We start from the raw sequence: 15,038 nt of genomic DNA on the forward strand, positions 1-15,038 counted from the left end.
ATTCTCATGAGTCAGTGTCTGAATAATACAGTACACGATAAAGAAAGCCAGATGGTTCCAGGGTATTCTGGAGTATTTTGTGTTCTTGGCTCTTAGGTCCTAATCTCATTACGATTCTTCCAGATTTTACTCAGAATTTCTCCTTTGACCCCTTCAGATAACAACGTCAGGGCCTGTGACATAGCTCAACAGTAAAGGTACTTGCCGGCAGGTCTAAGGACGTGATGGAAAGACAGCACTAACTTCCACAAGGTGTGCTCTGACCCACACACACCTGTTATCTTCGAAATCTGCAGTATTCAAGTGTGGTTTCTCCATGTTCAGGGATGGTCAAGAACTCCGCACACAACACATCTCCGTAGTACTCACATTCATCTCGTGGGGGTCTCTGCAAACACCCGGGCTAACGCCAACAGTCCAAATCCCAAATCTGGCTCAGTATGATTAGTAACTGGTATTAGTACAGACTTCTAGAGTGTGACAGCCGGCAGTTTATTTCAGGCATATTATTTCAGCCCTGCCAGGCCAAGAACTTGATAGGCAAGCCAGGATGGCTTCAACTTGGAGTGAGCCTCCTACCACTGCCTCCTGAGTTCTGGGATTACAGGCAGGTACCACCATGACTACATTCTTTTTGAAAGAGTCTCCCTATGCAGCTTAAACTGGCCTGGAACTCGTAACCCTCCAGTCTCAGCCACCTAGGTACTAGGATTACCGCTGACAACACAGATTGATTTCTCCTAGCAAGAAGTCACTTCAAGCACGCAGAGATTAATAAGAGCTGGAGCACCAGCCTTGAACGGGGACTCTTTTCAGCGTGTATAGTTTTGAGCTACAACACTGTGTTTTTTAATTTTTTTTTAGATTTATTTATTTATTAATTATACCACATTCTGCCTGCATGTGTGTCTGCGCACCAGATCTCATTATAGATGGTTGCTGGGAATTGAACTCAGGACCTTTGGAAGAACAGCCAGTGTTCTTAACCTCTGAGCCATCTCTCCAGCCCCAACACTGTTTTTACATATGCTTTTCATCTGTAAATCTCTTTTAGTTCCAGACACTGAGCTAAACATGTTTTACAGAGACAGAAACTGCAAGTCTGGCTCTTTCGAACAAACAGGGAGATTTACAATTTAAAGATACTGGCACAGCTACCTCCAGACTGAAGCTGCTTTTCCCCTGGCAGATTTATGCCCTTACTGAGAAGAGGCACAGGGCTTAAAGAGTGCAGTGTCTGTGAGGGTCATCTTTTCTGAACTGCCTAGCAGAAGCAAGGTTTTGTGTTTTTTTGTTTGTTTGTTTTCTGAGACAGGGTTCAGACCAGTGCAAGGGCCCTGCTTGCTGGGATCACAGGTTTGTGCCACAACCGCCTGGTGAGGCAAACTCCTTTTGAAAGCGGAATGAAACCTAACTGGGAGCTGGGATTGTATCCTTGCAACTGCCCAGCCAGGCAGTGCTTCTTCAGTTGAGTTTTACTTCTGCATAACTAAAATATTTATAAGCTAACTAATTGATAGTCTTAATAATATTAGTTTGAATTTTATTTATTTATTTATCTATTTATTTATTTATTTTTGACACAGGGTTTCTTTGTGTAGTCCTGGCTGTCCTAGAACTCACTCTGTAGACCAGGCTGCTGGAGAGATCCACCTGCCTTTGGAGTGCTGGGATTAAAGGTGTGGGTCAGCATGCTAGTCTATCCATTTTATTTTCTCCTCTCACCACACCTATCACTTTATGATTTCTCTACTTCTTTTTGAAGAGATACAAGGAATCAATTCAACGAAAGTAGAATAGAGCAAGGAAGAGCAGGGGCAGAAATGGAATTCTAATTCTTGGTTTGAATTTACTGAGATCAAAAGTTCTTTGTAAAAGAACTGGAAGTTTCTTAGCATCATGGGCCGTGCCTAATACAGAACTGATTATCTACATATATTCCACAAGTTTCTAAAATACAAAAGCAAATTGCACCTTTACTCCCAGCATTCAGGAGGCAGAAACTTGTGGATTTCTGTGGTTTCGAGAATAGCCTGGTTTTTATAGGAGTTCAGGAACATTCAGAGAGCCACACAGTGAGACCCTGTGTCCCCACCACATGCACAAGAGCAGGCCTTAGTGATCAGGAGCACGGATTTATCTTCCAGAGAACCCAGTTTAATTCCGAGCATCCAGTTCACAACCGTCTGTAACTCCAGTCCCAGGCTTGTGGCACACAAACATACATTAGGCAAAACTTACATACAGTAAGTAAACAAACAAACAAAAACACAAAAGCTTGTATTCACTGGAATTCTACCATGGCAGTCACTTCTGCGCACTGCTAGCCTATGTAGGAGCAAACTTTAGAATTAACTGGAACAGGAAAGAAGGAAGTGAGGTGGCAGAGGGAGGACAAATAAAACCTTTTCCAGTTTGAGGGGGGGGAAGGTTGAATTAAAAAACAAAACAAAACAAAACAGGGTATATAGTCACTTCCAAGTGGATATTAGACATATAATATACCTAGGATAACATACTAAAATCTGTACACCTTAAAAAGCTAAGCAAGGAGGACCCCTGGGTAAGATCAATCCTCACCCAGAAAGGCAAATGGGATGGACATCGGAAGAGGGAGAAAACAAGAGAACAGTATAGGAGCCTACCCCAGAGGGCCTCTGAAAGACTCTACCCAGCAAAGTATCAGAGCAGATGCTAAGAATCATAGCCAAACTTTGGGCTATGAGTGCAGGGAATCTTATGAAAGAAGGGAGAGAAAGACCTGGAAGGGACAGGAGCTCCACAAGGAGCACAACACAACCAAAAAATCTGGGCACAGGGGTCTTTTCTGAGATTGATAATCCAACCAAAGACCACACACATGGAGATAACCTAGAACCCCTGCACAGAAGTAACCCATGGCAGCTCAGCCTCCAAGTGGGTTCCCTAGTAAGGGGGACAAGGACTGTCTCTGACATGAACTCAGTGGCCTGCTCTTTGATCACCTCCCTATGAAGTGGGAGCAGCCTTACCAGACCACTGAGGAAGACAATGTGGCCATTCCTGATGAAACCTGATAGACTAGGTTCAGAGGGAAGGGGAGAAGGACCTCCCCTATCAGTGGACTTGGGGAGGGGCATGGGAGGAGATAAGGGAAGGAGGGAAGGATTAGAAGGGGATAAGAGAGGGGGCTACAGCTGGGATACAAAGTGAATAAACTGTAATAGAAAATTAATTAAAAAAGGAAGCTGGCTTTCAAGAGCTAAACACAACTACAGTGCAGTTAAAAAGACCAAGTCAGACACAGTTCCTATCCCGAAAGCATTCAAAAGAGTGCAGATAGTAACTCAGTTTTCCTGTTCTACATTGTTAAAAGTCTATCTATCCTGTAACAGATCTGTGAAGATTAAATGAAGGGCTGTTGGGCAGGGCTTAGATTGGCACTGATTAGTGAATTAGTGGTTTTGGTAACCCTTAGCCTTTTTCTCATCTGCATAACAGATCTACAGGAAGACATGTCATTAGCTACATATTATGTTGAACTCTGTGAAGGTATTATTCACACAGTTAAATTTTAATAAAGATATGCTCAGACAAGAAGTGGAGGTAGAGAGAGAAGGTTTGTATGCAAATAAACCCCTTAAAATGAACCACAGTGAAGAGTCCCAGAATCTTGAAAGTCTTAGGACTTGAGAATTAAGCAGGCAGACCCTGAAATAGGTTACTAATAAATGACCACACAATGACTAACGTTCTTTTTATTTTTTTATTGACCATTTTGAAGAAAGACAAATAGGGGGAAATCACACGTTAACAATCCATGGTGCCAAACTCCTGCTGAGTAAAACTTCCCAGCTATGAGGCGAGTTCCTCAACTTTCTTTTACCAGTCTGAGTGGAAAGTATCTCTGCCTTCACTAACAAGCCCTCTCTGTTGAGACCTGACCAATTCCAAACGTGAAGGGTTGAAGACTCAGATTCAGCTTCTGCTCAGAGGACCCGTAGCAGGGGGAAGCAGCAGCAGATGTCTACAAACAACTGTGTAGTGACAATGACTCAGAGGGTTTAGTCATAGCTCTGCATGACGGACTTCCGCCTTCAGCAACTCACTGGGCTTCATGAAGATGCCTTCCATGGCCTTCCAGTAGTTGTTCTGACTTGGCTGGGCCATGCCATGAACCTCCTTTTGTCCACTTATGGGTCGACCATATTGTTCTCCTGTGACAGACAGGAGCACATCAGTGGAAGAATGTTTGAACCTCACTTCACCATCTCTCACCCAGTAAGGTCCATTACAGAGCACCGTCCAGTCATCCAGATAGTCGCCTTCACCTTCTTCGCCAAAGGCACTCACCTCCTGAAAAAAATAAAAATGGCAACATTAACACATCTAACAGATGGGTCTGAAGAGTGGAGGAATGGAGCCAAGAATGTTAGAGCAGAACCATAGTCCTAACATTTGAGAAATGGATAAGAGGGCCAGGGGTTCAAGATCATCCAGCTACACAGGTAGTTAGAGGTTAGCCTAGGCTGCAAGAGACCCTTGTCTCCAAATAAATTAAATAAATAAGCACATCAATGGAGATCTGCCTGCCTCTGCCTCTCAAGTGCTGGGATTAAAGGCATGTGCCACTATACCTAGCTTGTTGAACAAATTTTTAAAATGAAATAAACTATGGGATAAAAGACACAAAGGGCACAAGAGAAAACTGTCTTAGATTATAACTCAAACACTAATTTTAAAATTAATACTGTATCTGCCATATGTTTAAGTTTTAAATGTTACTTACGTGTAAGTGTACACATGACATGGAATACATGTGAAGGTCAAGTGACAACTTACAGAGTTGGTTCTCCTTTCACAAGGTAGGTACAAGAGCAAACTCAGGTCATGAAGTACCTTTACCATCCTGCAGGTGGTCCTTAATATTTTGTTGTTAGAGACACAGTCTTGCTCAGTTGTCCAAGATAGCTGTGAGCCCATATGGGCTCAAGTGTTCTTCCTTTTAAGCAGCTGAGACTATGGGTGCACACTATTGCATCTGGTCTTCTAAGCAAACTTTTATTATTTGTTTTCACTTCACTCTACAGATCCCATTCTGGGGAGGGGAACAGTATTAACATACATGTCTTTTCTTTGTCAGGTGAGAGAACATAAAAGAAGCTACAATCCAGCAACAAGCTTGTGAAGAGCCCAGCTCTTGGTTCTAATTCCATTCACCAGGAAAAAGAATCAGGTTCACTGGAGAAATAGAGGACTTCAGAAGTAGGGCAAGAGATACACAAGATGAGCCTTGAGCACCTTTTAGTACCAGAAAATAAGCAAGTGCTTTAAAATGCATGTCTGCATGTACACACATATACAGGACAGGATTCTAACAAATGTGTGGATATATGACAAGCGAAAAAATTCCAAAAGGCAAAAAGTGAAACCATTTGAACAGTAAAATAAAAGACTGTTAATACTGGGTTATAATTCAAAGTAAAAAATATATATCCAGGAAGACACACTATTATGAATGAATGAATGACTGGAGGGAAAAAGATAACCCCGCCCACCCAATCCAAATAATGTATGTAGTTATTCCCCCCTGATAAAAAGGAACGTAATCCCCTAACTACCAAAGTGTGGACTGCAGACAGTGACTTCACAAAGTATAAAATGGACAGGGGCAAAATGAAAGCATGATTTTGCAGGTGATGGAGGTCAAATTGCCATCATAAATCATGTTGACAGATGTGCACCCTGGATAGGAGGTGATAAAAATGTATTTTACCCTTATGATCTTCTTCACAGATTTCATCATGGGAAAAGGTTAGATTCCAAAGGGCATGAACAACACACCTGACTAACACTCCCCAAAACTGTCCAAGTCAGTGAAAACTATACTAGAAACAAGAGCCTAATGAGTCATGACAACTAAATGTACATCCTTTAACAGAAAAAGGACGGTAGGTAAGACTTAAAAAAAGGGGTTGCAGAGATGGCTCAGCAATTAAGGCCATGCTCTGAACCCACACAGCAGCTTATAACCAGCTTTAACTCCAGTTCCAGGGGACCTAATGCCTTTTTCTGACCTCTGAGGGCACAAGGTATGCATGTGAGGTTCATACACACATATGGACTCCAGTTAGGGAAGTGTCTCAACACTGGCACATTACCGTAGCACATTTGCCTCATTAAGTTACAGGGGGAACTAGGGCACACGGCCTGCAACTGCAGAGCGAGGCCCCAGAGAAACCAGCCAACCAACACTCTGACTGTGGTCTCCTCCCAGACAGTAAAGATAAATCCTGCTGAGTTAAAAAGTAAAGTCAAAATAGGTCAGACAGATGTCTTGGTAGGGAAGGTACGCATTACTAAGTTTGGACTCTGGGATCTACATAGTGGAAGGAGAAAACCAAGTCCTGCAAGCTCTCCTCTGACCACTACACATTTGCACCTCCACAAGACACACTCATGTCACACACACACACAGAAAAAAAAATCCTGTATTTGGAGTAAGCGGTCAGAGGATCAGTGGAGTCACTGAGGAATATATAATGCCTGAAAGTTCAAGGTTTTAAAAAGTATCATAGAGGCTAGTGTGGTAGCACTAGCTTTAATCCCGGCACTAGGAAGGCAGAGGCAATGGATCTCTGAGAGTTCGAGTCCAGCCTGGTCTACAAAGCAAGTTCTAGAACAGCCAAGGCTACACAGAGAAACCCTTTCTTGAAAACCTACCAAAAGGGTGAAAGAGATGGCTCAGAGATGAAGAGCACTGACTGTTCTTCCAGAGGATCTGGGTTCAAAACCCACTATCCACATGGCAGCTCACAACTGTCTAGTCCCAAGGGATCTGACACCCTCACACAGACATACATGCAGGCTAAACGCCAATACATATAAAATAAAAATAAATAAATAATTAAAAAAAAAAGAACACCCTACCTCCCCCCAAAAAAGTAGCATAGAGATGAGTTTGAGGGATGGCTTGGTAGGGGTTTTTGTTTTTTGTCTTTTAATGTATGAATGTTTTGTTTCCATATACGTATGCTTTGTCTCCATGAATGCCTGCAGGCCAAAAGAGGGCATCAGACCACATTATAAAGGTTGTGAGCTGCCACATGGCTGCTGGGAATTAAACTCAGAGCCTCTAGAAGAGCAGCCAGTGCTCTTCACTGCTGAGCCATCATCTCTCCATCCCCCTACACTATGGTTATTAAGAGCATATGCTAAGCTGGAGAGATGGCTCAGCAGTAAAGAGCACTGGCTGTGAACCCCACTTCATTTCCCAGCACCCACATGACAGCTCACAACTATCTGTAACTCCAGTTCCAGGGGATCTGACACCCACTTCTAGCTTCCAAGGGCACTGCACACATCACAGTGCACAAATATACGTACAGGCAAAACACTCAAACACACAAAAAAATAATTCTAGTCAGGCATCGTAAGGTAGGCCTGTAATTCCAAAACTTAGCAGGTTGAGGTAGGAGGAATGTTCTGAGCTCAAGGTCGACCTGGGATAGATGGTGAGAACAAATCCACGATAGCAAAATCCTACCTCACATAAATAAGTACTGCATACACACAATAATCAGAGGCTAGGATACAGCTCAGTGGGTAAAATGCTTTCTTTAGCATTCATGAAGCCCTGGGTTTGGTCCCTAGCACAGCCTAAAACCAGGCATGGTGGCAATGCTTATAACCCAGTACTTTTAGAAGTACTGGGTTATAAGCACTGGTCAGGAAGTTCAGGAGTTGAGGACCAGCCTTGTTATAGAGAGTGTGAGGCCAGTCCTGGCTACATAAGATCTTGTCTCAAATAAAAAAAACCCAATTTGGCATGTGTAGTGATCCATGTCTTTAATCCCAGAACTCAAGGGGCAGAGACAAGAGGATCTATGTGAGTTCTAGACCAGCCTGGTCTACCTAGCAAGTTCTAGGTTGGAGGTTCTCAGCCTTCCTACTGCTGCGACCCTTTAATACAGTTCCTCATGTCGTGGTAACCCTGAACCATAAAAATATTTTGTTGCTATTTCATAACTGTAATTTTGCTACTGCTAGGGATCATAATGGAAAATATCTGTGGCTTCCGATGGTCATAGGTGGCCCCTGTGAAAGGGTTATTTGATACCCCCAAAGAGGTCACAACCCATAGGTTGAGAACCACTGCTCCTAGGCCATCTATGAGAAAACAAACAAAAAACAGTATTTTAAAAGACACTAAACAACAAGGAGGACCCTAGGGAAGATGCTCAATCCTCATTCAGAAGGGTAAACAGGAAAGACATCAGAAGTAGGAAACAACAGGGAACAGGACAGGAGCCTGCCACAGAGGACCTCTGACAGACTACCCAGCAGGGTATCGAAGCAGATGCAGAGACTCATAGCCAAACTTTGGGTACAGTACGGGGGATTTTATGAAAGAAGGGAGAGAAAGAAAGACCTGGAGGGGACAGGAACGCCACAAGAAGACCAACAAAGCCAAAACACTTGAGCTCAGGGGGTCCTGCAGAGACTGATACTCTAGCCAAGGACCATGCATGGAGAGGACCTAGACCCTCTGCTCAGATATAGCCCATGACAGCTCAGTTTCCAAGTGGAATCCCTAGTAAGAGGAGCAGAGGCTGTCTCTGACATGAACTCAGCGGCAGACTCTCTGATGACCTCCCCTTGGGGGTTACAGTCTTGCCAGTCCTGATGAGACCTGACAGGCTAGGATCAGACAGAAGGGAAGGAGGACTGCCTCTATCAGTGGACTAGGGGGAGAAGAGGGAGGAAGGGTGGGACTGGGAGGAGATGAGGGAGGGGGCTATAGCTGGTCTACAAAGTGAATAAATTGTAATAATAAATAAATATAAATAAATAAATTCATTAAAAAAAAAACCAGTATTTTTTTTTCTTTTCCAGACAGGGTTTCTCTGTGTAGCCTTGGTTTTCCTGGACTCACTTTGTAGACCAGGCTGGCCTCGAACTCACAGCAATCACCTGCCTCTACTTCCCTGAGCGCTGGGATTATAGGCATGCGCCACCAAACCCGGTGAAACTCAGTATTCTTATTTTTTGTTTTTATGCATGCAAGTAACTGGCTGCAAGTATGTTGATGCCTCACTTGAGTGTCTGGTGTCCAAGAAGGTCAGAAGTGATTGTCTGATCCCTGGTACTAGAGCTACAGTCATGAGCTACCATGTGGGAATTGAACTGAATCCTCTGGAAGAACAGCCAGCACTCCTAACTGCTAAGCTATCTCTCCAGCCCTGCAAAACTCTTTATTGTAAACATGGAAACACTGGTTGTACGGCAGTATTTGTCGAACTGTGCTGCTATGCTGGCGTACCCTACCCCGTCTTCCCTGCCCATTTCTGGCTTTGGTCTGGGTGTAAAGTCTCTGACCAGGGTCAGTCTTCTTCACACTTAGGAGACAGCCATTTCTCCAAGTCTGCAAAAACAGAGAACACCTAGACCTAGAAAGAAAAGGGTTAATGTGCTCCTAATAGCAGCACATATACTAAAATTGGAAGGATACTGAGATCAGCGCAGTCCCTGCTCAAGGGAGACACATTCGTGAAGTGTCCCATATCTAAAAGGAAAGGAATGGCTGTATGCACGCCTGTAATTCCAGCACCTGTGGAGGCAGAGACAGGAGGATCTCTGTGAGTTCCAGGCCAGCCTGATCTAAGAGTCCAGGACAGCCAAGGCTACACAAAAACCCTGTCTCAAAAAAACAAAGAACAAAATAAAACAAAAACAAACAACAACAACAACAAAAAAAAAAAAGGAAGGAAGGAAAGTAGTTAAGAACCAAGAGATCAAACAAGTCAACTGACCAGGGCAGAGCAGGAGTAACCCATCGCATGCCACCTCACCTGGTTTCCAGACAGAGGTGAGGTGAAATGGTGGCTGTGGAGGTTTCGGCCAGTGTTGATATGTGTCAGCCGGATGGGCTGGCCACATCTGATGGGCGTTCCCCTTTCACACACTGTGGCAGTCTTCCCCCGTATCCTCCAATAACTGTTGCTGTCATCCACAGAGGTGACACCTGTCACTGACTGCTGCCCACTACCTGCAGGCAAAAAACAAAGGCAAGGCCCAGAGGAGAGGCAGTTTGGAGATGCCTGACGCCTGGTTCTGATGCGCCATTTTCAATCTGATGAGAGCAAGCAAGCACCCGTGCACTGTTTGTAAATCTTCTGCCAAGCTCGCACTGTTTCTGAGAAAACCTACATCACACCTTCATTTATACCCTCCCCAGACAGTAAGGATCTTGGCTGTTGGGGAACAGCAGTTATGATGAACTAAGAAGGACACAAGAACACATGCTGCAGCTCGCTGACTACAGACTGAGGGATGTCCTGTGAGATGGCCATTTGTTGAATCTTTATCACACCTTTAAGCTGTGGACAAGCATATGAATTTGATTCTCTGGGGTTTGTGATGAGGTCAGCAAAATCACGAGACAGGATGCTAAACAGCCAGAGTATGAAGAAAAACAGGTTTTAGTATGGTTATGTGTGGAGAACTTGTTATCCTTCGCTGTGAAAAGCCCAGTGGTTAAAGGTGTTTGATTTGATGTCATACCTTGAGTTAAATCCTGAAGGTCCAAGATGGGGAACCCCACCACCATAAATCATGGCTCCTGTGCTGGGCTGAGATCACTCATGGGCCTACAGTTGGCCTTTCTCTGATTGTAGGGTACCTATGGTAGGCATGTCCTCTCTAGGAATGAGACACCCCCCCACACACCTCAGGAATGTTTCCAAAGCCCTGGATGTTGTTGAGAAATACCAGACTTTCTTTTCCCTGAAGTGTATCTTGTGAAACTGAGTAGCCTGGGAGCTTTCTGTCCCCTTTATGCACTAATCATAGCTAACAATAAATACATGAAAGAAAGGCAAGGGAATTCAACCTACCCTTCCTCTTCCAGGGCCAAGAATGCGCCCTGTGTCACAAAAGTGGTATGCTGGGGAGGGAAGAGTAGGTTTGGTAATATTTTAGTTCTACAACATGAAAATTTAAAACATGCTAAATGTGTCCATACACTACAGTATACATATACAGTATACAGATGAGCTACTCTTCAGTATGTGAGATACCCAGCAGGAAAAGGCACCTGCTGCCTAAGCCTGACAGTCTAAGTCATCCCCAGAGCAGCAAAGAGAGATGACCCCTGCAAGATGTTCTCTGACGACCAGAGGCCTCATCCACACACACACACCCTCCATACAAAATAAATGTGAAACCGATTGATTTCAACATATCTTATCAGAAAATTCCATGGGAGTGGAATGGCAAGATGGCTCATCAGGTAAGGACATTTGCTGCCAGGCCTGATTTCCTGAGTTCCATCTTCAGAACCCACTAAAAAAAGCTGGGCATTGTGGCCAGCACTTGTAATCTCAGATGGAAACAGACAGCCTTGAACTTACTGACCAGCCAGAATCACAAACTGGTGAGCCCCAGGTCCCAGTGAGAGATCATGCCCCAGAATACAAAGTGGGGCCAGGGAAATGGTTCAGTGGGGAAAAGCACTAGTCATGGAAGCCTAACAAACAAACATCAACTCCCAGAGCCCAGGCAAAAAGTGTAAAGGGTGGAAGAGAGAGTTATGAAAGAGTATTGCGCTTACAGAGGGCCAGAGTTCAGCGGCCAGCTCTTATACAGAGTAGGCTCATAACTGCCTGTAACTCCAGCTCTAGGGGGCCTGAAACTTCTAGCCTCCAGGGGCACTTGTACTCATGTACATGTGTGCACATCACACACACAATTTTTCTGAGACAGGGTCTATATAGTCCCAGGAATACTGGAGCTCCATCTGTAGGCCAGGCTGGCCCTGAACTCAGAGATCTGCCTGTCTCTACCTCCTGAGTGCTGGGGGTAAAAGTGTGTCACCAGGCCTGGCACATACACAAACCTAAAGTAATTGTTTTTAAGTATAAAAGGGGCCAATGACTTGGCTCAGTGGTTAAAGGTGTTTGATGTCATACCTTGAGTTAAATCCTGAAGGTCCACAGTTAGAGAGAACCAGCAACCCCAACCTCCACCAAACATGCCCAAGTTGTCCTCTGTCAAGTTATATGCCAGTCAGGACTGTATGGTAAAACCTTGTCTCAAAAAGCCAAAACTAAATAAAATATTCTTAGATCACATAAATTTGTATAATCATACCTTAGCTAATACAATTCTTTTTTTCTTTGTTTCTTTTTCTTTTGAGGGAAGTTTCCAGAGTTTCTCTGTGTAGCCCTGGCTGTCCTGGAACTCATTCTGTAGATCAAACTGGACTCAAACTCAAAGAGATCCACTGCCTCCTAAGTGCTGGGATTAAAGGCATAAGCCACTACCACCTGGCCTCTAATTTGGATTTTTGTTTGTTGAGACAGCACTGGTTGGCCTGAAATTCACTAGGTAGACCGTCTGTCCTCAGAGATTCACTCTCCACCTCTAGAAGGACTAAATGCCTCCTGTCCTACTTGAATATTCATTCTTACACAGCTGATGCATTTATTCTGAGATGATACTGTTACTGTCCCCACTTTACACTGGAGTGTTAGGAAGGGTGAGCAAAATACCCAAAGCTGTGCAGCTCTAACCAGGCTGGAGCTGAACCTAGGTATAGAATACTCAACTATCTCAACATATCACGCCCAAGGGCATCTTCCCCATTCTGTTTTCTGTCAAATTCTTCCAGTCTACTTACTCTCAAGCTCCAGAGATAGCCTTTCAGTTACAATGCCCTGCCTGACATCGCCAAGCAACAGAACAAATTATCTGGTGAATGGACAAACTATCAGCCCCTCTCCCTGATTTATTCTACTCAGCCTGTGCTTTTCTATATTTATTTATTTAGTTATTTATTTATTTTTGAGGCAGGGTTTCTCAGTGTAGCTTTGGCTGTCCTGGACTCACTTTGTAGACCAGACTGGCCTCGAACTCTCAGATCCACCTGGCTCTGCCTCCCTGAGTGCTGCGATTACAGGTGTGCGCCACCACACAGTCTGACCTGGGTATCCTTGGCAGGCCTGGATAGAACTTACAGACCTCCACCTGCCTCGGTGGCACCCGCTTTGGCTCCCCTTCCCACTTCTTGTTAATGCCTGTCAGCTCATTCAGAGTTCAGTCTTGTTTTCTACACTTAAAGAAACATTTTGTTGTTTTGTTTTTTCAAGACAAAAAACCGTGTCTGTCCTGGAACTCACTCTGTAGACCAGGGCTAGAGAGACTGTTTCAAAAACAAACAACAAAAGTTTTAAAAAATATTGTATCTGTGTATCACAGATTTCTCTCCTAAGGGTCAGATGAACACAGTCCCACCCCTAGGGACACCTGCAGAAATTTGAAGTCTAGTAGGCCTCCCTTTTAACTCCATTTTAATTCAGTAGATCCAAAGCAGGAAACAAAATCTAACAAACCTGACACATGTGGGTATTTACTGAATAAGTTGGTTAGGAATATAAAGATATCCCAATGATAATTATACATTTCCTGGACTAAACTAGTTAGGCAGGTTCTGAGAATGGTGAGCCACTGACTGAGCCATCTCAGGGAGTTACTTCCTCTCCAGCAATCCACATCATCAGTCATTCGAAATATCTTGAATACAGCTTTATTACTTTCATTCCCCACAGTATGGGGTCAGAACCCAGGGCCTTTCAGTATGCTTGGCAAATACTCTAAGTTGGTTACCCAGTCTTTGATTTTCTTTTATTGATTTAAGATAGCTCCCACTATCTAGTCCAGGCTGAACTTGAAATTACAATTCTCCTGCTTCATTCAGCTTTTTGCATGCTAGGATTGCAGACATATGCCACCACACCTGCCATTAGTCTTGTTTCATTATTCGATTCATTATTGTAGTTCCTGTTTCTAGAACAATACTAGACACACAGAGACTCTCTAAATCTATGCCCAATGAATGCACCCACAAATAACTTAGCATTTTAATCAGATATGATAAAAAGCAGATTTTCCTCTACAATACCTATCAAGCTTAAGCTTTTTTTTTGGGGGGGGGGTTCGGGACAGGGTTTCTCTGTGTAGCCTTGGCTGTCCTGGACTCGCTTTGTAAACCAGGTTGGCATCAAACACACAACGATCTGCCTGCCTCTTCCTCCCTGAGTGCTGGCACTAAAGGTGTGCACCCTTTGCCCCGACTAACGCTTAACTTCTTTACAAGCAAGTTATTGCTAAGTCAGCGAGTACCAAAAGGTATGAGCTAAACAACAAATATAAGACAAAGGGTTGTAATAAAAGTGAGCTCTTGAGGTTTAACATCGGAGATTCAGCATAAGTTGTCATGTTCTATTATGTCTCTCTCTCTCCAGCACAAAACAGCAGCAACCCATGGAATCTGAAAGTTTTTGAACTTATAAAGATTTGGGTTAAACCCTGTCTCCATCATTCACTAACTGAAAGGCTCTGAGCAATATCTCTGGACCTATTTCTTCACCTAGGAAAGTAACTTTACTATCTAGCTCAACACAATGTTAAAAATTGCAAAGTACATATGCAGCACTTTGGCACATAGGTCATCAAACAAACTAACTTTACGACTGTTTCCTTAGCGACTCCGCCGTCCTCTTCAAGAACCTCCCTAAGGCGCCACTAACTTCCCAAGGCCACGCCCTCAGACTCGGAGGCCCCGCCCCCTCGGGGCTCCCCGGGGCTTAGCAGCCCACCCAACCCGGGTTGAAAGCCCGCAGTACCTGACCCGTATCGCACGTCGTGAGAGTGCAGCCGCACATTGTGGCGCGTGTTGAGCAACTTCACCACAGAGCCGCAAGTAACGACAGCCATATTGGACGCCTCCACGGCGCTCCACAAGCCACCCAGCAACAGAAGCGACAAGACAGCCATCCTAGATCCGAGAGCCCTAACCATCCAAGAAAATCAGGCCCTTTCCCGGAACCGGAAGCCGAGGGCGGGCCGACACAGGGAGGAAGTGAAGGCAGCTTAACCCGAATCTTTATGGTTCCTTCGGCTAGAGCGGCTTAAGGAACCTGCGGCCCCGGGTGGCCTCTGGGACTCCGCTTTGCTCTGGGTGCTCCGTGGCGGTTGCGTTCCTTACGTACCTTCAGTCG

General features: G+C 44.4%; 1 protein-coding gene and 1 pseudogene across 1 annotated transcript; one reads left to right on the forward strand and one right to left on the reverse strand.

Moving 5' to 3' along the window:
* Positions 1-3,726: 3,726 nt before the first annotated feature.
* Sdf2 (stromal cell derived factor 2) lies at positions 3,727-14,886 on the reverse strand. Its single transcript, XM_021630565.2, has 3 exons — positions 14,664-14,886; positions 9,831-10,027; positions 3,727-4,335 (listed from the first exon to the last, which is right to left on the reverse strand). Exons 1-3 carry the CDS (start codon positions 14,836-14,838, stop codon positions 4,048-4,050), a joined length of 660 nt encoding a protein of 219 aa, XP_021486240.1. The 5' UTR covers positions 14,839-14,886; the 3' UTR covers positions 3,727-4,047.
* Positions 9,449-9,548, forward strand: LOC132655522 (U6 spliceosomal RNA; annotated as a pseudogene).
* Positions 14,887-15,038: the final 152 nt, after the last annotated feature.

The sequence above is a fragment of the Meriones unguiculatus genome, chromosome 7 (genome assembly GCF_030254825.1).
Source record: "Meriones unguiculatus strain TT.TT164.6M chromosome 7, Bangor_MerUng_6.1, whole genome shotgun sequence".
Lineage (NCBI taxonomy): Eukaryota > Metazoa > Chordata > Mammalia > Rodentia > Muridae > Meriones > Meriones unguiculatus.

What these genes read in the sequence shown, in the direction of transcription:
- Sdf2 (XM_021630565.2), bottom strand. Translation starts at nt 14,838, where the DNA reads ATGGTTAGGGCTCTCGGATCTAGGATGGCTGTCTTGTCGCTTCTGTTG. An exon ending in CGACGTGCGATACGGGTCAG is followed by an intron (nt 10,028 to 14,663) that starts GTACTGCGGGCT and finishes TTTTGCCTGCAG; the next exon opens with GTAGTGGGCAGCAGTCAGTG. An exon ending in CACCTCTGTCTGGAAACCAG is followed by an intron (nt 4,336 to 9,830) that starts GTGAGGTGGCAT and finishes TATTTTTTTCAG; the next exon opens with GAGGTGAGTGCCTTTGGCGA.